Source organism: Cynocephalus volans, chromosome 1 (genome assembly GCF_027409185.1).
Source record: "Cynocephalus volans isolate mCynVol1 chromosome 1, mCynVol1.pri, whole genome shotgun sequence".
Lineage (NCBI taxonomy): Eukaryota > Metazoa > Chordata > Mammalia > Dermoptera > Cynocephalidae > Cynocephalus > Cynocephalus volans.
The window spans coordinates 55,801,434-55,825,177 of NC_084460.1; the positions used below are offsets into that span (position 1 = coordinate 55,801,434).

The following is a 23,744-nucleotide window of genomic DNA, read 5'->3' on the forward strand; positions in this document are numbered from 1 at the left end:
ACGAAGAATAAATAATTAGCACAACTACTTAGGACAGCAGCTTTGCAGCTTCTGATGAGATCAAACATACTTTCCACGTGACTCAGCGATTCCACTCCTTAACATTTACCCAGGAGAAAAGAGTGTCCATACCAATCTTCACAGAAGCTCTGTTCATAAAAGCCAAAACCTGGAAACAACTGGCAAATGGATAAATAGGGCACGTCCAGACATGAAAAGCTATTCAGCATAAAAAAGTGGCAAACTACTCACACATGTTATCCATGTGATAACATGGAGAATCTCGAACAAAACATGAAGAAAGCCAGACACCAGAGCACATGCTGCAGGGCTCTATTTACATTAAATTTTGGAACAGCAAAACAACACTAATAGTGACTGTGAGCACAGAGAATGCCTGTTGGGGTGGGAGCGGGGAGTGGACTGGCAGCCCAGGGATGTGAGAAGACTCTTTGGAGCTGAATGAAATGTTCTGTGTCTTGACTGTGTTGGTGGTTAGACAGGTGTACACATTTCTCAAAACAACTGTTTGCTTAAAATGGGTACATTTTTTGTATGTAAATTATACACCCACAAAAACAATTTGTATGCATGCTAACCTACATTTAAAGGAGAGCCCCCTCAAACCATCAGCCACCGTGTACTTGTTTCTCACATACCTCCAGGAAGGTATTTCACGTAGCTCCAAACCCACAGCAGGCTGGACAGGAGGATAGAGAGACAGGGCCCAGGCCTCTGCCTCCCCCAATGAAAGGACCACCCGCCTGGCCTTGCCTGAAAGACCAACCCTCACCCAATCTCCAGCCCAATATTCACAGGCATAGCTAACTTATGTTTATCATATGCTTTTAACCATGACAGAGAAAAATGTAATGTATTTTTGAACTATTTCCTTCCAAAATCATTTTTTAGTGCTTCAATTAAGCAGAAGGGAGTTACCATTCAAATAATTTCTTCTCTGAGAGTATTAGATATAAAATTTAAAATTTTTCATAAAATAAAATGCCACCAAGCTGGACAACTAGCTCAGTTGGTTAGAGCGCAGTGTTATAACACCCAGGTCAAAGATTCAGGTCCTCATATTGGCCAGCTGCCAAAATACATATATATACATACATATACATGTATATGTATGTATATATGTGTGTGTGTATATATATACCACCAGATGATGATCTCCAGGTTATACTGTTACGGAAAAAAAAAAAAAAATCAAGGTACAACTTAATGTATATGCTACCCTTAGTATAAGAAGAGAAAAAGAATGTGTGTGTCTGCATTTGCTTATTTTTACAAAAGGAAACACTGAAGGATGGCCTAGAAATTAATAAAAATGAAAAAAGATCTCTAGGAGAGGGGGAAGAGATAGAGGGACTAGAGATGAAAGTGCTTCTAAAAAATTCAGCTTTTGAAAGAAAGAAAAAAATAATAATAAATTGAACTCAGAGAGCAGAACTATGGTTACTAGAGGTGGGGGAGGGGCTAGTGAGAGGTTGGTGAATGGACACATCACAGCTAGACAGGAAAAATAAGTTCTATGGGTATACAGTCAAGCTAGGCAACTATAATTAACAGAAATGTACTGAATGTTATCAAATGGCTAGAACAGGAGACTGAATGTCCTCATCACAAAGAAATGACTAAGTTCTGTAATGACGTATACACTAATTACCCTAATGTGATCACACATTGTATAAAAGTATTGATATTCAACTGTGTACCCCACAAATATGGACAATCAATATATTTCAATAAAATAAAATAAAAAATAAATAATTCAGCTTTTGAATCATATTAATGTTTCACACATTCAAAATATAAAATTAAAACAAAAAACAGAAACTAAAAATTGAAAACGAACCAAAACAAATAAAACTAAATTATCTATCAAATTGGTAACATAGCCCCACAGAAAAAAGTCATTTCTGTGTAGTTCTGAACACAGTGCTCCGACCGAACACCCTCACAGGTCAGATTGGAAAGATAATGGCAAAGAAGCCTCAACCTCTGCTCTCGCTTTATCGTTACAACTTAAATGTGTTTCTACAAATATGGCAGGATAAGCCAAGTAAGTAAATATGTTTATGTTATTAGGATCCAAGATTTTCTGTGCAAGGAAAGAGACAAATATAATTTCAAAGAGTTTATTGGGGAAGCCTGCTGTGTTAAAAACGTGAGTGGGAAATATCCACACACGTCTGCAGGACAGGACCTGACGCTCCCCAGCAGAACCCAGACGCAGTGACATCTCATGGGGACCCCAGCCCCAGTCTATGTTCCTGTATAAATACCTTTCCAAGGCTCCCTGGGGAAAATTCTGATTACAGGCAGAGGACAGGAGCACAGGTGGCACATGGCAGGAGCCGGTGAAGGCTCAAGCGCCACCATCCTGTGCCCGAGGTCAAGCTCAGAGCCACGGACGCACAGCAGCATTTGGAGTTGTGAACGCACAAGCACGTGAGTCCACGGACAGCACGAGAAAAGAGGCCCCCTTGAGGGATGCACAAAAATTAATCCCAGACAGATTAAAGACCACAAGGAAAAGAAAACTCAGAACATCTAGATGAAAATATAGGAAGATATTAAGTAATCTCAGGTAGTGGACAAGGTCTAACCACACAGGCAGGAAATCACTTTCTTTTCAGAATGGCAACTTGAGTGTCACTATGAATGGGGCCCACTTTACTAATGGGGGGCTCTGGGGTCCAGTGTTTGTAAACCCAAGGCCGACCAGGTTCTAGGCGCTCCAGAGCCCCTCCACCAGCCTGGGCTGCCACTCGTTTAGTGCCATTCTTCTGGAAATGTTCTGTTTCTCTGGGAGATTCCCAGCAAGGTCTGAGCAAGCAGGCACTGAGCGCGTGGCCTTCTTTCACAGTTGATAAATATTCATCAGATCCTTCCAGCTGGAGTGAGATGCTCGCACCTGCCTGCATAGGGTCACACAGGAAAAGTCCCACTGTCTGCTTTACTTTCTTCCCTCTAAAGCAAGAGCCCCACACGTTCAAGGGATGCTGTGAGAACAGGTTCATACATGAGTAAGACGAAGACCCTCGCCACAAGCAGAACAGGACAGTTTTCCTGGTGGGCTCTTAGTCGGAAGATCATACTTGTGGAGAGCTCTAGGGGCACCGCCTCATTGTAAATGACATAAATGAGGGTGGTAAATCTGATAGAAGGCACACCTGCCCAAGATGCTAAACACCCTTTCCCCTCCACTGTCATGCAGCCTTTGGCCAACAGACCCCAAGGGAACTCAATCTGCTTTGGAACAAATAAGGCATTGCCATACAAATGAAGCTTTGCCATAAGAAGTCACCCTGGTTTCCATGGTAAGAACACGACAGAACATAATCGTAAGCTACCAAATTTCAATCATACAAAAAATGGCACAATCATGGAAAACAGTGATCTATTTTTATAAACACCAGCACCCGGAATTCCTCACCAGGATGTTCAATCACAGGGGCTGCCTGATTAACAAGCACCTGACCCACAGATGATCCTGTTCCTGGGGAGCCCCTGAGTCGAGGACTGCCCCCAAACCCACTCCTCCTCCTGGCAAGCCATGCCTCCCGCCAGGCACCCTCTCCTGCCCCTGTTCCCTCAGTGGGCCACCCTCCCCTCACCACCAACAGCCCAAGTGTCTGGTCCCCTAACCCACTCAGCCCCCCACTAGAAGCCCCCACCTGGAAGCGTTACTGTGTGTGGTAGAAAGGGAGTGTCAAAATCACCCCCTGAAAATCCCCTAATGCCTCCAGGAGGCTCAGCACTGAGCAGCAGCCCCTGCAGCAACACACCCACTTGGCACCTTCCAGGCCGGAGCACACTGGCACTTGGTCACTTGAGTCCCAGATGAGAGGGGTTTGCCTTTGGGGACTCTGTTGTACCAGAAATGCACAAGAGGCATGGAGACAACTGAGCCCTACATAGAGCTCTCGTGGACACACCTAGGAGGGGCTCTAGGGGCTGCCCATGTGTGGATGTGTGGCTGTGAGGGCTGAGACTAGGGAGGGGGCTCAAGGGACTTGCCCTGGTGGTCAGTGGTGGAACCTGGACCTGTGCAGCCTGGGTCTCTCGGAGCTCCCGAGACTGGCCCAACTGTGGTACCACCACCTGCAGCACCTGAACTGCACTCTGGCTCCAGCTGGCAGGTCCCAGAGGGGCTCACACAGCTCGTCCCTTCCCTCCTGCATCCCCAGTGCCCCCGCCCCCACCCATTCTCCAGCAGAAGCTTCATCGACTCCCACACAGCATGCTTGTCCACCTCATTTTCCAGAGTCCCAATTTGGGAGCCACACCTCAGTAAAGCACAGCCATCCCGCCATACCCCAGTCTATCTCAGGTGTGGGGTGCCAAGCCCCCAGCTCTGAACTGTGGCATCTCTGACCTCCCCTCACCTGCCTTACCTGCCACATCTGCTGCCAGACACAGCAGGGCCCACACCTACCCTCCAACATCTGCCCCCCCCGTCCCAACTGGTCTAGAGGGTGGCCCTGGCCTGAGCACCTCCAAAAGTCCCAGTGACCTGGCTGGGAAGTGGATCTAAAACATCTGCCCTGCAGGGCATGGTGAGCATGGGCAGGACACTGGCACTGACGTCAGCACCAGGGGGGCACAGAGCCCACAGGCCCTCCTCCATGTCCTCTGCCCAGTGATGACCAACTATTTCTGATCTCTTCTCTGTGTTATCAGAACCAGCATCTAGAATACAAGCCAGGCCATCTCATTCTTCTGCTCCACAACTTTCCATGATTCCTACTGCCCGCAGAGTAAGCCCAAACTTCCCTGCACAGCTTTTGGGTCTAGCCTGGCACCTGCCCCACATCTAAATCTGCCTAAACCACATCCCACTCTCTTGCGGCTACAAGAAAATTCACTGTTTCCTGAACATGCTACTCTTGGCCTCCTGTGGTCCTCACCTCTACGCTTGCCCAAATCTCACCCATAGGTCAGCCGACAGTCACACACCCTCCAGTGCACCTACAACAAACGGCTCATGATCACTGTTGTTCTAGAGCACGGTGGGGAAATAGCAGAGTTCTAGAGACCAGCCCCACCACGAACCAGCTATGTGACCTTGGGCAGGTCAATGATATGCTGGCCTCAGTTTCCTCATCCATGAGACAAGCTTAACAATTCCATTGTGCAAAGATTAAGTATGGTACAGAGATGAAAATACTCAACAGCACTTGGAATAGAGTGACTACTTAATAACTATCTGCTGAGCAAAAGGTGGAAGGGACCCGGTGCAGGAGGCTGGTAACAACAGGCCCTGAGACAGGAACTCAATCCTCTTCATGCCCCAGTGTTCACGGAGTGTCCACTGGCCACGCACTTGAGCAATAAATGTTTACTGAAAACAGCTAATAAACTGCCTTTTCTATAATCCTATGTGAAGATTAGGCTATACACCCTAAGAAAAGATAACACATAGGCAGCCTCTAAAGGAAGCTGCAGACTTGCTCATTTTGGGGGCAGCACACTGCAGTGATCAAGGCAAACCTACAGGAGAAAGGGCATGTCCTGTGGGTTGCCCCTGGTCCTTGCCCTCCTTCCTCTGTCCCTGCTTGCTTTCTCCCATGTCCCCTCCCCCTTCTGTGCCCTGTCCCCCCAGCCCTAACATGTGTTATGCCTCTCACTGCTCTCCTCTTCCTGCCCATCTATACCTGGCCATAGCAGGAGTCTCCTCTTGGACCCAGCCTGCCCACTTACCCCATCCATCTAGGAGGCAGCTCTCTGATGACTCATTCTTCCCCAAACACCATGATACCTGATTGTGCTAGTACTTGGGGATTCCAGATAGGTGCCCCTCAACCTCCCTAAGGACAGCCCTCTGGGAAGCTGGCAGAACGATCTCCTCTCTCCCCCATGCCAACCCCAGCTAAAACAAGAGTAAAAGAACTGACAGCTGGCTAGTTAGTTCAGTTGGAGAGTGTGGCGCTGATGGCACCAAGGCCCGGGCTTCGATCCCTGCATCAGCCAGCCACCAAAAAAAAAAAAAAACCATGAGTGAAGGAACTGATCAAAGCCCAGCAGTAGGAGAGACTAGGGAGGACAAGAGCTTTCATCAAATGTGTGACAGACGTAAGCAAGCTCCAGCAGGCAGTGCAACATTGCTGGCCTGAGACAGCTGCTCAGGAGCCACTAAGACAAGAGTTTGGCAATCCCTGCTAAGGCTGACCACTCACCACAACACATCAACTGCACTCCCATGCCTGCACAGCAAGACACCCCTGCAAGGGTGCTCGGGGCACTTTTCACAGTAGCAGAGACCACAAATAACCCAAATGCCTAATGACAAAAGAAACTGTGGTGTCTTCATACAACGAAATGTCTCCCAGCAATGGAGAAGAACCTAGCAACAGGGATACAATCACAAGTGGCAAGAGTCCCCCAACGTCATCCACAGCGGAGTACTCTTCTCTCAACACTGCAGCTAACAGGAAACATGTCTGGAAACACGGGAAGCAGCAGTGAGCAGGTACGCAAAGAAGTCTGTGGGCAGGAGGCAAGGAGTGGGGACAGGGGCACAGTGGGGGGCTGCAGGGGTAGGAGGGGTACAGGGTGGGGGGCATGTGGTCAGGGGACGCCTGCCACAATCTGGGGGTGGGGGGCAGGAGGTTGTGGACACGTCACCTGGTGTGCTGGCGGGCCCTCGCTCTTCTACGGGGTGGTGGTTTACAGGTGCTTATTAAATTGTTAAAATAACTACATAAATACACGCAAGTCAGGCAGGGACCAAAGGCTGTGACTAATTCAATCCCAATCATCTGAGATACAAAAACACACATCCCATACTCCTCCTTCCATCCTAATTAACAGCCCTCCAGAATCCCAGCCTACCTGCCCTGTGGAGGGACCACGCATCTCTCTGACACGCCCCAGGCATCCCAGCCACACCCAGTCCACCCTGACGCTGGATGTGGAGTGAACAGGTGATCCACACTCGACCCGCCACCCCCTAGCTCCGCATCCAGCACTCGACCCCACCGCTCCACATCCCACACACAACTCCCCCTCCATGTCCCACACATGACACCCCACTCTGCATCACACACACAATACCCCCGCTCCACGTCCTACACATAAGCCCTCCCCCTGCGTCCTGCACACAAGCCCCCACACTGCTCCATATCCCATACTCCACATCCCGCACACAAGCTTGCTGCACCTAAGCTGTTCGTCCACAGTCATGTCTTGAAAGAAGCAGAACTCTCCTCCTGCCTCGCTGTGGCTTTTCCAACTGGGGGGGGCGGGGCCAAGCTGTGAAACAGGAAGAGTCTTCTCGATTGCCTGGGGCCAAAGGCAGGTGGGGATCCCACACACCTCAGGACTCTGGAAGCAGCCAGGTCAGGGAGCAGGTTGGTGGGGCCCTGCAAAGCTTCCCACAGATGGAAGAGGGTAGCCCCACCATCAGTTCTAGAACCAGGACCTCAGGTGGTACCCGGTCAGTGCTATCTGTCCTAACTTCTTGGGCCCAGAGCCCTTTGTGAAAGCCAAGGTCAGCCACAGGTGCCAGCCCAGTCCTAAAGCCAGTCTGAGCCCCACAAGGCCACCAGGACCGTGTCTGAAGTCTTGTATGTGATAAGCCCCACGTCAGGGCTCCCTGCCGGGCTACCCATCTTTACCACATCTCCCCAGGGCCTTCAAGCAAACATCTAAGCTAAATTTCTAACTGCCAAATACATACCTAGGTGGCACAAAAATGACACTATCTAATCAGTCAAAAGCAGCAGGAAAAACTCTGGAGTGTCCAGAACTGAATGTAACAGACAGAGTGCCTATTCTGAGAAAGTGCACTGGGGAAGGGAGTGGCTGGCGATGTTCTGTGCTGAGAGGTTGCCTAACGTAAGCCCACCTCCACTCCTCACCCATTCAGCAGTGATCCCCCAACTCAACTCCATCAGGCAGTATTTCTCACTCCTCTGTCAACCAGGAGCCCAGCGCAAGGTCTAGTGAGAAGCTAGTGCTGAATTCATGTTTGTTTGTTGACTGACTGACCAAACTCACCAGACTGTCCACTCCGGCTGCTAGGCCATGTGCTGGCGCTTGCTGGCCGTGCACCAAAATCCCTCCTTCCCGGGCACAGCTGAACTACCCAGCACTCTCTGCAGTTAGATGGAGCCAATTACCATGTCCTCTCAGCTGGAACTAGAGAAAGTGACCTGTCTCACTTCTGGTCAGAGGCTTTAAGCCCAAGGGATGCCTCTTGACCACTGGTTGCCCTTCCTGCCAGCAGAACCGCCAGAACCAACAGCAACAGTCCTCATCAGACTGATAAGACAGCCCCAAGAGACAGCAGAGAGCCACAGGAGGAGAAGCCCAAGCACCGAAGGGGCCCACAGAACAGAGCCCACAGGACACACCCGCAACTGTGAAGGCTGAGGCGGCAAGCACCATCTCTGCCGAGCAAGCATGCCCAGCAACCAGCAGAAGTGTCCACACGCGCCTGCCCCGGCCTGAGTCTATCATAAATGCTACACCGTGCTGCCTCTCGGCAACTCAGCCCCGCACCCTGCAGGCTCAAGATGGCTCGTTCTGTGCGTTTTCTCTTTAAAATCCTGGTCCTTGTGCATCAGGTGGTCTAAGCACATAAGTTTGCTCCAAACTGAACCATTTCCAATCTGTTTTTGAGATACGAACGTCACGGCAAGAAGTGGCGGGTGCCCTGAAGTTCCTGCCCTGTTAAGTGGCGGCTGGGTCTCTGAAAAGCCACTGACCTCTGCAAGCCTCAGTATCTTCATGGAGAGAGATTCTCTTTATGGGACTTTCTAGCTCTAGAGACCTATAGACTCATACAGCTATGGCCAGCAGCGCACGGCAGGAAGGCTAGGACTGCAGGCACCATAGAGAGCACTGCCTGAGATCACCACCCGAAGCATCATGCTGGAGTATCAACGTTCATTCTAAGCCAGAGAGATCAGGAGAGATCGGCTACCTTGATAACACCTCTCCTGTACTGCAGAAGGCTCCTGAATTGCAGCTGCACCACATCTTTCTTCCCAAAGAGCGGGCAGCTCTTCATGCAGGGCCGCCCCTTCCTGCCAACCCTGCGACTTCCTCCCACTAGGCTCCTGCACTCATACCGCCACCTCCAAGAGACATTCACCACCCTCACCCCATCCCACCCCAGCATGGGCCCAGTCGCACACACCTCTTCTAGACGCCTGCTCCTCCCGTTTTCACAACATGTTCCTCCCTGGCCGCTCCCTCCAGGTGCAACCACAGAGCCAGCCCAGGAGGCAGCCTTCCCAGGCTAGCCAGGTGCCCCGTGGGGGTCTCGTCCATCCCACGACCAGAAAGGCCAGCAAAGTGACAACTCTCAATGCTGGCCTCTGCTGACCTCTTCCCTGAGCTCCCGTCTTGTACTCGCCTACCCCCGGTGCTCCCTCTCAGTAGTGACATCTCAAACCCAGCATTGTCCCCTCCCCCCAGCCTGCCCACCCCATCCGGGGCATCCGAGATGCACCCTACAAGGCCTCTTGTCCACGGAGCAAGTCCTGTGAGTATATCCACGCCAGGCCCTGCCACCTCCCCTGCCCTGGACACCTGCTGCTGTCACCTAGCCAATCTCTGCCAATTGCCTGGCGCCTGCCATCACCACCCTTGCATTACACCGTTCACGCATGCTAAAGTGACCTCAAAACACAATTCTGACTCCACTGCCACTCTGCTCAAAACCATCAGTGGCTTCTCAGCACACACGGTATGAAGTCAGACTCACTGAACCCCGCGATACAGTGGCTCTCATGACCCGGCTAGTACCCACCTCACTCCATGCCAGCCAGGCCTTTCCTTCTGATCTGCCCCGAGGGCCTGTGCACCTGTTCTGTCCTCAGCCTGGGCCCTCTTCTCCCTCACTCAGGCTTCCATGGAAAGGCCTTCCCTGACTGCCCTGCCCAGCAGCCCCCTCTCAGCCATGGATACTAAGCACAATCAGAAACACCTACTGATCTGTTCCCCTGTAATTGCTTGGACCCCACAACGGACACACCATGGGAGGAAGGGTTCTGTCAGCTTGGGACTCCCAACAGCAGTGTCAGCCCTTAGAAGGCAGTGACACAGATAAACCAGTCACAATCAGCGGAGAATAAGTGGCCACATCCACATGAACAAGTCTCATCTCATTTAGTCAAAGAAATGCGACTTTAAAACCACACGTAACTTTCCTCCTTTAGAACGCTATCAATTTCTAAAAGTCCTACTTTGGCGATGGTTTTAAAACTGTAAACTGGCCCAGACCTCTAGAAGGCAACATGTACCAAAGCCTCAAGGAAGCTCAGCCTGTCGGACACACAGAGATATGAGTGAAGACGCTACATAAGGTGATCATCTGCAAAACACAGGTGGACATCAGCACAGCACCTTGGTGCAGGGGCCCACCAGAGAACCCCGAGGGGCAAGGGAACCGCACACAAAACACGGGTCAGAATGAGGTGAGTCACAGACGCAGCAGGATCACAGGATGACCCTGATTCCACACAAACCAGAAATACATTTGCATCGATCACAGGCTGAAATGATACAGCCCAAGATGTCAACCATCTGGGCAAGGTGATGTCATGGGTGACTTCAGTTTCCTCAGTTTCCTTTACTTTCCCGACTTCCTACACTGAATACAAACTAACATTATCATCAGAAAAACAGACTAGAAAAGCTGTCATCTCAAGTGACTACTACAGTTACATCAAATTAATCAAGAACGCTTTCCTTTTTCACTCTTCAAATGACTGTCTCAACACCTGAGATACAATATTCGGTAGCACTTTTACAAAGCTCAGACTAGAGGAGCGGCAGGCTTGTCTCCCCAGTGCTGTGCTCGCTAAGCCTGCTGCCACTATGTGCTCGCTAAGCCACGACATGTGTGGATTATACGAAAAACCACGAAGACAAAACTCTTCTGCAAAAGAAGCAAAAGACATCAAAATTTCTTTGAAAACTTTTCATAGGTGGTTGTCCCATGTACATTAGCACAAAGTGAGAGAATGAGAAAGGCTGTCTCTCCTCTCACCCCACCATGAAACACAGCCACCCATAAGGTGCAGCTGACCCACCACCCTCCAGCCCCTCCTCCCCCTGAAGCACTTTCAGGCACACCAACTGGCCCCCACCCCGACACTGAGAGCGGGGCTCAGCTCTCCTGGCTCCTAGTGTCCAGCTCTGTCCACTCAGTGTCCACACACACCTCTGACCCCCCAAAACAAGCCCTTTGGGAGCTACAGAACCTTTTACTGCTGGGCCCTACTTCCAAACCCTGATGTCCAATTTGATGGTCACCCAGAACTGTTTGAGGAGTTTCCTAAACTCTGGAGTTGGAACATATTCAGAAATAGTCCCTCTGAGACCCAAGTGACCCAATGCCATTCCACCTCGACATGCCCCGACTTGGTCACACTCGTCTCACAAGTCTGGGGGCCAAAGAGGTCAGCATGCCCCTCCTCACAGCTCTGTTCTCCTAAAGTACCCAGCGGAAGAGACAAAAAGTTTCCACTAAAACACTCATTTCAGGAGGAACAGTCCACAGACATGCAGAGCCACAAAGGAGCTCTGAGCTTATGAGACCCCAGTTTCTCCTGTCCTCAAAAATCAACCCCATCCAGATGACTGCACGACGCCCACTGCAGCCATAGCCAGGCAGCACCTCTCCGCCTCCCCCCATTCCTACACCACAGCCTCCAGTGGGTGGGGGGATGGGCGGAGCCAGAAAAGGCAAAGGCTAGAGGGCCAGGACAAGACACTACACACTTCTTCAAACTGGGATGGGGAGGGGATCCTAATTTCGAACAATTTTTACCTCTTTTTTGAAAGTTTTAACTCCTTGGTGCAAATATTCAACGATCTGTAAAAACCAAAATTTGTAATTTAAAGCTTTCATGGGGCTACCATGGAAATATAAAGACCCAATTTGCAAACATAACTTCACAGGGGTGTTAAAGAGTAACTATTCTGAATAAAAAGTTTTGAAAGGACAGCTGTAAGCATGTTTGCAATGGTCAATGCCACAACGCCATGGCAACCTCGGGCCCCCCGCTGGAAGCCACAGGTGCACAACACCCAGAACAGAAGGCTCTACAGAAGCTCCCCTCCTTTTTTTTTTCTAAACTTAATTTAACTGTTTTATTACTATTGAAGACCTGCTTAAATAAAAGGCTGCCAACATGCAGCCTGACAAGTTCCACAGGTGAGAGCCCTAAAGAGTAACTATTTCCCAGATCAAGAAATTATGAGGGTCCTACCTATCACTGACACAAAAAAAGTAAAAGTGCTTCTGAGAACTGTGTAAATTACCCCAAATCTCAGGCAAGTTTCTCCAAAGTCCTTTCCAATCTCTCCTTCAAGTTTTCGAAAACATTTGTTAATTATTTTGATCAACTCATATATAACCAGCTATTTATAAAAGCTTCCTTCAAATGTATCACTTAAATGGAGGAAAGCTTACATTTACTCACTGAAGCAGGCTCTGGAAGCATACCAAGAATACTCCAATCTTCTTTTGACTTCAAGGAAGCAGAGGCATGCCCCGCAGCCGTCCTGCTGAGCGGCTGCATTTCCAGGGCATTCTGAACTGGGTCAGTACCATTCTGATAAATGCCACCTTCTGAACACCCCATACAGATGTTTAAGGGGCACAACTGAAAGCCCAGGAAATCCAATGTTGTCGCCAGCTGGTGTCAGAGCAACTGTGGGAGCCAGGGTGGCTTTGCTATCCACCCTCAGAGAAGGGCCAGCTTCCTATGGCTCTCTGGCCCTCCCTCAGGTTCATCAACCACCCATGTAAGCCAGGATGCCACGTTCCTAAGTGGTGTTCTTACGAGGTCCTGACAAATAGGGCTCCACCCCTCACACTTGTAAACGTAAAGAACTTAGAAGTCATCTTCTTCTCAAACTCAGATACTTTGGCCATAAATGCAGACGAGCACAGCAGCAGCGAGACCAGAAGCTCCCAGGAGTGTCCACAGAACCCCCTTTCCTGGCTGTTGCTAAAACGTGAGGGTCATCAGCTCCAAGAGACACCCACAGACACATGAGACACCCACCCCACCACAGTGCCCAAGATGGCTCTGTTCATCCCAGAGACGACAGTGACCCACCAGGAGGGAAGCCCAAGCAGCGGGGCAAGGAGTAACTATCTGTCACCCTCCCAGGGCTTCCCTCCAACCTGGCAGTGCAGAAGGGAAACACACAGAGGAGCTACCTTTGCCCTACGCTAAGCACAGCTATCCAGTGCTGTCCTTGCATGGCTCCCAAAAAGTTATTTTTCTTTGTTTTTTTAAAATGTCACTGTTACCTGAGTATATCAAGAGGAAAACTGGGTTAAGGCCTTTGGCCTAAAGCGAGCCCCCCGCCCAAGTCTGTTCTCTCTGCAGGCAGCTGCACCCCTCCCCCATGTCAGCAGGTGGACAGCAGCCCCCCAAGAGTGACCCCCCTGTGACAACCTCAGTAACTTTCTCATGGTCAACCCCTTTATAGCTGGGGAAACTGAGGCTCCAAGGAATGATATACTCCATCACAGGCCAAACTGCAACAGTGCCCTCAAGTGACAAAATCTAAACTTCTAAGAATGGCCCTTGTGCCAAAGCTCCTGCTGCCAAAGTCGGTCACCAGAATTTCCAGTTCCCTTCAGTGGCTTTCCAGTTGACTTCAGTAATGGTCCCTCTACACTCTGTAGCCCAGCCTGGGACTAAACCTCACCAAACTCAACCCTGGTTCAAACAGTACAGTCAGTGGACTTCTTTTTCCCTTTCCCCACCAACAAATAATACAATTCACCATGGATGGGAACCAATGCTTTAGACATCTGTTCTTCCACACACATTAACCTTGGGAGTATCATTTTAAAATAAGTAACATGCAAATGTTCCCCAGGCCAAGGTATCCAGGCCAATAGCGAGGAAATGGTTTCTGTCCTGGAATAGGAGGAATCTACACTTTGGCCAAATTTTAGAGCCAGAGGAGAGTACATTCTGCACAAAAGAAGAATAAACAGAGGTATGCTAAAGAAAATGCTAATTTGCCAGGCCAAATACATAACACCTACCTGAAAAGATCTTCCTAACCAGTTTACATACATGCTAATTTGACATAGTTATCACTTCTTTCTTCTTTCGACTATAATCGCAATATTATTTTGATGTTATGACTATCTTAAACTGTACGTGTTATGACTATCTTAAACTGTACATGACTAACCGGCACTCCTCAGTGTACGTGGGAAAGCTGTACTGGCTGCAACAATCTCTCTAAAGATGTCCCATGTTCTTTCGTTTTCTCACAGTGGATAAAACTTAGACTCTGGCACCTTCAAACAAGCAAATCACAATTACAACAACATATATGTGTCTTTCGAAAATTGTCCTGACAAAGAATATCAAGACTGAGTTTGCTAAAACTAAATTTAACATGAGTTTATGAAAAGCTGTCAATGAGCTGCACATACTAAACTCATTCAAGGCTTAAGACCTGCCCTCAGGACTTCAGGGTGCAGCCTCTGTCCCTCCCGCTCCTGCCTGTGCCTCTGAGAAGGGAAGGTGGGGGGGGGGAGGCAAGCCCTTTCACACTTGACTCTCATTGCCAACAATCTGTTATTCCACTTGACACCTACGTGTAGCTCTGAAAACCCTGCCCTTCCCAATACCTCCCAGCTCTTCCCCACTCTGTATCACTGAGTTATAACAAGAAAGAGTTATTAGCAAAACAAAAGTTATTTTTACAAGTTACTTCCACCTTTGTTCTCTACATTTTTATTAAAAAACATTTCAAAGAGAAACATCAACTAGAAGAATTTAATATTTTCTGATCAATTATATGGTGTAACTCTATTTATAACCTGTTATTTTGATTTACAAAATTAACCTGTTTAAATGAAGATCTTTTGGCTTGGGGCATTGGTAGCGGTTTTAACTACCATTTTTTGGCTTTGGCTGTTACTAAACATAATTAATCAGAGTTCCTAATCAGTAGATCAACCGAAGGGGTCCTGAAGAGATGGATGTAGATCTTCGGTTTTCTAGATAGCATTTGGCCCCTTCAAAGTAAGTGCAGCTCTCAGCATCACCCAAACGTCAACGTGAGCTATCCTCTGCTCTCAAGTCTACAGAACTAAAGTAAGACCCAGGAGGATGCACACAAAGAGCCAACGCTTTCACCGACTGCATTTCAAGAAGCTGTGTCCTGGTCAAATACACTCATCCTGAAACTGACCACAAAGCAGAAGATGGGGGACTGGCCTGTGGCTCACTCAGGAGAGTGTGGTGCTGATAACACCAAGGCCACGGGTTCGGATCCCTACACAGGGATGGCCAGTTAGCTCACTTGGGAGAGCGTGGTACTGACAACATCAAGTCAAGGGTGAAGATCCCCTTACCAGTCGTCTTTTCAAAAAAGAAAAGCAGAAGACAGAACTGAGTCTTGGGACCACTCGGGACTAAGAGAGCAGAGATACCCTTTGAGAACCATGTCTTCCTCCTCTTCCTCCTCCTCCTCCTCCCCGAGAGAAAAAGAGGGATATGAATTCACCCCAGCAGAGGCTCAGAGCAAGGGAATCCAGCTGACCCCAAATCGCTACAGTCAGACAGCTGCAAGAGAGGCTATAGGTGCCCGGCCTCAGCAGCCTCACTCACAGCAAAGCTCCCACCAGCTTGAAGTGATGGAGGGGCATGTAGGGATGTCCTTGCTCTCAGGAAGGCACGTGCTGAGACAGGTGGAACCACTGGAATGACATTCTTTTAGACAGAAAGTATCATGACGTTTGACATCATAGCCTTCCACCATGAATCGCCTTGTTAAAACATTACTAAAGATCACCCATGTTCCCCACTAACAGGTCAGAATACACCTACTAACCACAGCAGAGCCTTCAATACAACACTTCGACAAACCCCTCGGAACCCCCAAAGTCTGTCATAATGGACATCTCAGCCCTTCCTCGGTAGCTCATTTCAAGTCCTCTTTTCCTCCTCAGAGCACATCAGCCCTGACTGCCACCCCAGCAACACTTTTTCTGGCTGTAACATGTCCCTCTCCTGCCCTGTAAAACATCCCTGTCAGAAGCTGACCACCGGCCCTGAACCTCATGCACTTTAACAGGAAAACTTTTCACTCCTTCAGATTCAGCAACTCTTTCAAAGTGACCAGTGGCTCTCTTCTGAAAACAGGAGGGGCCACTGAAGGGCCCAGGGTTTTCCTCACCATCTCCACTACTGCTGCCACCACATGCCGCTGCTACAACCAACTGCACAGCACGTGTTACTACCTACCCGGGAGGAGCGCTCCAGAAGCACAGAACTCCCATTGGGAAGGCTTGGTGGAGGGGCCAGCAAAGAGCACCGGAGGTTCAAGTGCCAGTCTTTCCCCCGTCTGAGGATCCCCAAACAAAAGCATCCTGGTGTGAGATGCCGGGCAAGGACTCTTACTGTCAAACTTGAGGGACCACACGGAACCGCAGAGATAACAGACTAGTAGCAGCGTGAGAACTGCAAGGCTGAGGCAGTTTCTGAGCCCAAAACTTCTGCTGTGAATGTGCTGGGCTCCTGTGTCCCTGGGCACAGCCCGCACCGCGCACAGACCACCGCACTGCCTGAGAGGGCAACAACACCATGCTGAACAAGACTGCCACATTAAGTGCTGAAGCACGGCTCCAGAGCACGGTTTTCAGGCAAGGGCACGGCCGGGAGGGCTGGGCGCCTGAGATCTCTGCCCTCCTGCTAGCAGCAGGGAAGCCTGAGCCTTCCATCCAGACTTTCCCAGCCTCAAGGAGGGGGCGTCACCCCGCCCTGACCTCACCCATAGAAGAGGAGGTCTCTAGCCCACCATCCTAGCCCAAAATAATAAAAGAACAGGAGACTCAAGAGAGAACACAGACCACATGCCCAACTGCAGACACCAGGGAGGGAAAGGCCATCAGACCCATCTATGTCCCTAAACTCTGCATAACCCAATACCTGGTCCCCGAGCGCCTGCTACTGTGCCTTCTGCCAGGGCAGGGGCACACAGGGTCGCTACAGAAGAGCACCACCTAACTAGGGGTGCGGCAGAGCAACTCTGACAGGCAGACCACCACCAGGACGGTGAATCCGGAGCGGTACGGGGCCGCCAAACCGCGAGTCGCCCATGCACCGCGCGGCCCCTCGCTCCTCACTCCCTCGCCAGCCAGTCAGCTCCGGCCCGGCCGCCCCTGGGCAAAGGCTGCCCCTCGGCCTACTCCGGCCGTAGAGCCCTGCGGGACAGATGACCCGAGCATCCCGCCAGGCCCAGAACTTCCTGGAACTGGCAGCCGGAGCCGCCGGGCCCGCCCTTCCCCTCCCGCCCGGTGCGTCCACTCACCTGGGGGCAGCTGGAAGTTCTGGATGTTGGTCGGGTTCTGCGGCGGCTGCGGCAGACGCGGGGCCAGCACGGTGGGTGTCAGCGTGGCCCGGATCCCGCCGGCGGCGGCAGTGGGCGTCCGCGGCAGGCTCGGGGTGGCGGCGCCCGCCGCGCCTTTGGGCAGCCCCGTGGGGGTCCCGGGTGCGGGAGGCGGGACGGCGGCCGCGCTGGGGAGCGCCCCTTGCATAGTCGGCCCGATGAGCATGCTGGCCGCAGAGCCGGCCGCCAGGGTCTGCGGCGGAGGCGGCGGCGCGGGCACCACCGTCTTGGGCGACTCGGCCTTGGCCCCCGGCGCGGGCGCGCCTGGCCCAGGCTGGCCGCTGACCCCCGCGGGGCCCCCGGCGGCCGGGGCGGGAGCGGGGGCGAGCCCGGCGCTGGCCCCGTTCTGGGCGGCGGCGGGCGGCGCCGCAGCGGGCGCGGCAGCCGGGGGTCCGGCGGGGAGGCCGGGCGGCCGGGCCAGAGTGGCGGGCGCGGGGGCCGGCGGGGCAGGCGCGGGGGCGGCGGGGGGCGCGGGGGCGGCGGGGGGCGAGGGCGCGGCGGCGGGGGGCGCGGCGGCGCCCGGGAAGGGGGGCGCCTGGATGACAGTGCCGGGGGCGGCGGGCTTGGGCGGCGGCGGCGGCGCGGGCGCGGGCCCGTTGTTGACCAGGCTGGCGGCAGGTGCGGCGGCGTGGTGCGAGTTCAGCAGCGCGGCGCTCCCATTCAAAGTTTGCGCGGCGCCGGGGCCGGCGGGCTTGGCGGGGCCGGGGCCGGCGCGCGCGGCCAGCGCGGCGGGGCCGACGGGCTTGGCAGCGACGGCGGGCTCGGGTCCCGCGGCGTTGGCGTTGGCGGCGTTGGCGGCAGCGGGGCCCGGGGCGCAGGCCCCCGCGCTGCCCTCGGGCGGCGGCCTCAGCTTCGCGGCCGGCGGCGCCGCGGGCCCTGCGGGAACAGGGGGGCGGCGCGGTGAGTGGGGGCCCGGGCGTCGCGGCCCCCCGCCCCCCGGCCGCGCTCTACCTGCGGGGGGCGGCTCCGGCGCCGCTCCGGGCGCGCCCTCGGCGGGGGCAGCCGCCCCGGCGCCCGCAGCTCCGGCCGGGCTGCCGCTCACAACATGGTTCCCGAGCGCGCCGGCGGCCGCGGCCCGCACCTCCGGCGTGCGCGGCGCGAGGTGGTGGTGGTGGGCCGCGCTGGCCGCCAGCTGCGACTCGAGCGAGCCCACCAGGTCGCTCACCACTTTCTCGTCCACCTCGCTGTTGAAGAAGACCTCATCCAGCAGATCCGAGCCCGCCGCCATCTTTTTTCCTCGGCCGCCGCCGCCGCCGCCGCTCGGGCCGAGCGCGCCTGGGCGAGGAGGAGGTTCCGAGTGGGGCGGGCGGGGGGCGGGCGGAGGGCGGCGCGCGCCGGCGGGGGGCGGGGGGCGCGCGCCGGGCGGGGGGCGGCCGGGGGCGGGGCGGCGCGGGGCGCAGGCGCAGCGGTGCGCCCCCTCCCCGGCCAGGAGCCCGGCGCGCGGCGATTGGCTGCGGCGCTGCTTAAAAGGCCCGGCCAATGGCTGCGAGCTTAGAGGCCGGCGCGGGTGGGCGGGTGGCCGGTGCTTGGCGGTTTGGGGGGCGCAGGGTGCCGGGGACGCCGAGGGTGGAGGCCGTCGGGCGGGGTGCGGGGACCCGAGCGGACGCGCCGGGCCGGTGACGGGCGACGGTGGGGACTCGCCCTTTGTCTCTGCTCGCTCCAAAATGGCTGCGGCCGGAGCTGACAGGAGCGGCCGGCGGGCGGGAGGCCGGGCGCCGTCCGCGCCGCGCAGGGAGCCGGGAGCCGGCGCCGCGAAGGGCGGGTGCGGCGCGGGACTCGGCCACTGGGGGCGGGGGCGGCGCGGGAATCGGCCGCTGGGGGCGGGGGCGGCGCGGGGCCCGCCCCCGGGTCTCCCTAGCTGTTCGGGAACCCTGGGCCGCGCGGGGGCCGTCGCGGGCTGGGCGCGGGCCGGTCCACCGTGCGGGCCGCGCCCACCCCTGGAGCGCCCGGCCGCGGCGGGTGCGGGGAGGGTGCGGGGCGGGAGGGGGCCGCGGCCTGCCCAGGACGGAGTTCTCCTTGCGGCCCCATCCCGCGGCCTTCCTCTCCGTGGCGGGATTGGCCTACGGAGCGGCCCGGGCGCCCTCCTTCCAGGGCTGCCCTCAGTCCAGGGCGGCAGCAGCCGTCCGGCTAGAGGACAGATCCCGTTGGGTGAGGAAGGGTCCCCGGTGTGAGGCCGCGACGTCTAGAAGTAGTTTTCTCTTCTTTATTTACTTTTCGCGGGGAGAAGAGAAGTGAATTGTCTGAAATAATGTTTATAAACACCTCTATAGGAATATCTCAGTGGAAGTTCTAGTTTCTTTCTGAGTGGTGGATTTTTTTTAACCAAAAGGTGATGTTATTGTATGTTTCCACTGGTTTTCTTTTCTCCCGTTTTTATTTGTTTACGTTTTGGTTTAGGGCTGTTTGTTTGTTAATTTGTTTCGTAAAAACCCAGAAATGGTTTCCAAAGAGAAATCCCTTCTCGTCTGGGACCTCTCTGGCAACGAGATCACAGGATCAGGCTTTACTGCTGAAGAGACAATCTCAGCACAATGAATGAAGCTGTTGACATAGTAAATGACTTTTTTTTAACTGCTCTAACAAAAGAGGCTGCTGGGCTCTCAAAAGCAGTCTAACTGGGCCCATGTGCGTGAGCCCATAGCAGCCTTTCAAACTAATTGATGTACTGATAACTGGAGTACCTGGATCCTCCCCCCTCCACCTCAGGTTGGTTTTCTTGACAATAGCAGTAGCCGAGAAGCAGTGCAGCCTGCAGCCTCCCCCAGGGCGCGAGTGTTGGGGAAAATCCTATAAAGTATAACCAGAATTTCGCATGTGGACTTTAGCCCCCAGAAGGCAGGAAAGTTAAGGAACAAGCTAAGTGTAAGGAAGCATGGGGGGCGGGGGTCCTGCAAGCCTGGGGGAATCAATGCCCCAACTCTCAGGGGCACCTGGAGCCCACTTGTGGGCAGATGGTGAGTTTTCCATGAAAAGCAGCAATTTGGGGCCATATGTAAAATCTCAGAATCTTTGATTGTTGACAACTAATACAGAAAATTTTAAAGTAGGTCATACCAGACTATTGAGAGTCCAACTTCAGCTTCATGTGCTACTTGTGTAGGAGGAAACACCAGGTGTGTAGCGCAGTCTGCACCCTCAGAACCTTCAGATTTGAGTTGGGGCAGAAGAACACAAGCAGCTGTGCTACACAGCAGAACATGGGATGTCATGGAAGAGAGACCCAGGTTCTGGGTCCCTGAGTCCCAAAGCTCATGTAATTTGCAGGGTTCCCACATTCACACCCCCACCCTTTAAGTCTGCTGCTACTCTGGTACTGAGAGCTTTAACAAGTGTCAGTGGTGCCACCTCCACAGAGTGGTGACTTCTGCGTTCTTTGAAGGCCCTGACAGGAGCCCTCAACCCTCGAGTGGTTCTGGCCTTCTGCAGGTGGGGCTCAACTTCTTCCTGTGCTCACACATTTGCTGACATAGCCCCCAGAGTCCTCTGGAGCACCCCCAGCCCAGCACTCACAGGAAGTATGGTGAAATTAAGAGTCTGTGTCCACCTGTCCCAACTTCCCTTGCAGGAAGGTCTTGTGCACCAAAAGGACTTAAGGAAAGTGGGAGCCACAGGCAGCTCTACTACATCTGGTATTTGTGAGAGCATTGCCCATTTTCAGGATGAACTGCGGGGTGAGAAAGCTGCGGCTCCTCCCCTCCTAAAGTGGGGGTGGGGGCACTGCCAACCATTAACCTTGGTCACCCTGGGGACTCAGGGCCTAAGCTTTAAATACCTCTGTGTGGTTTTATTTATTGACACAAACAGTTACATCTGCAGTTTGAAAAAAAATCTCACTTAGTGTAAAAAGGGGGGGAATTAAGACAAGTGTAAATTATAAACACCATATTTAAACATGAAAAAATGTTTGCTGGGAGAACAGCAGAACTCCAAAACGGCATATCTTTGCTGCCTACAATGCTGGAAATGTGCAAGGCTGTGGCCAAAAAAATGACTTCCCAGGCCAGCAACTTTGTGGGCCCTTAAAATTTATTAAACAGTATATTGTTTTTTTCAATAAAATGTAGTATCAGACACACTCACTTAGATATAAGAATAAACATAACCAAGAGTCAGTGATTTCAGTGTTGCCCTGGCTGTGAGAAAGACAAGCAGTTTCTATTACCCATGCTTGTGTTATCTGCCTGAAATCCTTCATCATAAAACAATTTTTTAAAAAGCCATGCAGCTAGATGCCAGCTGGTTGCCTGGTGCTGACTCCCAGAGTCCCATCTCCTGGGCGACTTCACCAGCCCAGCCGGCAGCATTCTTTAGCCACACAGGCTCAGAGGTATGTGCCCATGACCAAAAATGGATCCACATCCCAGGGACAAATTCATGAACACATAAATGCTCCGTAAATGCAGACATAGTGTTTCTTAGGGATGCCATAACATTATCACAAAACTGTACTTAAAATGACAGAAATTTATTCTCTCACAGTTCTAGAAGCCAGAAGTCTGAAGTCAAGGTGTGGTCAAGGCACATTCCCTCTGGAGGATTTAGGGGAGAATTCTTCATTGCCTCTTCCAACTTCTGGTGGCTCCAGGGTGCCCTTGGCTTGTGGCCACATCACTCCCATCTCTGCTTTTACCTGGCTGCCTCCCTGTGTGTCTGTGTCCTCTCTACCTCTCGTAAGGATGCCAGTCATTGGATTTCAAACACACCTAAATCCAGAATATCATCATGAGAAACTTATTACATCTGCAAAGACCCTATTTCCAAATAAGTTCACGTCCTTATATTCTAGATGGATGTGAATTTGGGGGGAGACACTGTTCAACCCAATAGAGCAGATGACTAATTTGTCTTCCTTTGGAGAGACAATCTTAGAGAAATCAGAAGGCACTGGTTGGTCTGATCAGGCCTTTTGCCCTGGGACATGTGTCAGGGGAGGTTAGAGTCCAAGATAGTGGCCTGTGGCTTGAGGGGCCTGGAATGGAGCCCACTAGTCAAGACAGTTCCATTCCTGCTCTGCTTTCTCAAGATAATGACCATGCTTGAACCTGCTCGGCCAAGACTCCCTGGCAGGGACAGGGTTCATGTGGCCACCAGTAATAACCAGGACTAATGGATGAGCACTCCCTGAGTGCCACGCTGAGCCTGTTTTACAGATGATGGAGCTGAAGCTTGAGAAGGGCACGTCAGTGGCCTCAGGTCTCATTCTTGGTAGAGTAGAAACTTGGGACTCGAACCCTAACACTGGCAGAAACTGGCACTGCCCTTTCCAGGCTGCCATGACTGACCAACCTCTCTGTTCACACATGAAGCATGAGCTGAAAACCACTGATAAGATACCCATTCAGTAAATTACAGTCAGAGCCAGGCCTGCCTCCTGTCTGAGATTGACCCAGATCTCCCAAATGGAGCTTTCTGCAAACTCTTGAGTGACTCATTTATGACAGTCTCTTGGCTGACTCCTACAAATGGCTAACTATAGCCATTGTGCACAGGTTTTACTAGTTTAACTCAAAGAAGAGCTTATTTCAAAGTTCAGGAGGGAACTGCCCTCTCCTGACAAGTCAGCCTTCCGGTGCCATCTCTGCCATTCCAAAGTGTGCAGAAGGAAGGACTGACTTTCAAGTGAGAGAAGCCTAATGGCTCTCGGCCCCTCCTTCACAAGGAAAGGTGCGATGATGCCAGGCTCCACTTTTTGAGCATGATGCCCATGAGCTGGTTTCTTAGAACTACTTTTTGCTTTAGTTGATTCCTAAAATAACTTTTCCCTCACACACTCGGTTTATAAAACCCAAGCCTCAATCCCTGAAAACCCACTCTCCTGAAAGCCTTTAATTTCATTGCAGGTATTTTGGAAGATGCAACAAATCATAGGTTTGATCATTGGTAAAGTTAGTTTAATAAGCATTAATTGTTAGGATGGACTATATAAAACTAAGGTATTAGACAGTGACCATTGTCAATTAGAATGCAAAAAAATGAAACTTTTAAAATGAGACCCTTAATAAAAGCATCAAAAAACAGATACCTCAATATAAAACTAACAGGGGGCTGGCGGTCAGCTCAGTGGGTTAGAGTGTGGTGCTAATAAATCCAAGGTGCAGGGTTTGATCCCTGTACTGCCCAGCTGCCAAAACGTAAATAAATAAAAGAGAAAAAACAGAACTAGCAAAGAAATGCAAGACCTATAGTCAGAAAACTGTAAAATATAATTGAGAGAAATAAGAGGAAAAAATAGATGTATGGAGGGATATGCCACATTCAGGAATCGGAAGATGCAATGTTGCAAAAGTGTCATTTCTCCCAAAAATGATAAATAGATTCAATGCATTTTTTTTTTAATTACAGCT

At 52.1% G+C, this 23,744-nt stretch overlaps 1 protein-coding gene across 1 annotated transcript in view; it reads right to left on the reverse strand.

Moving 5' to 3' along the window:
• TAF4 (TATA-box binding protein associated factor 4) overlaps positions 1 to 18,671 on the reverse strand; it is a 76,433-nt gene extending 57,762 nt beyond the window's left edge. The window contains exon 1 of the mRNA XM_063099850.1: positions 17,323 to 18,671. Within this exon, the coding sequence (XP_062955920.1) occupies positions 17,323 to 18,628 (1,306 nt within the window). The 5' untranslated portion in view covers positions 18,629 to 18,671. The remainder of the gene's footprint in view (positions 1 to 17,322) is intronic.
• Between the last annotated feature and the right edge of the window lie 5,073 nt (positions 18,672 to 23,744).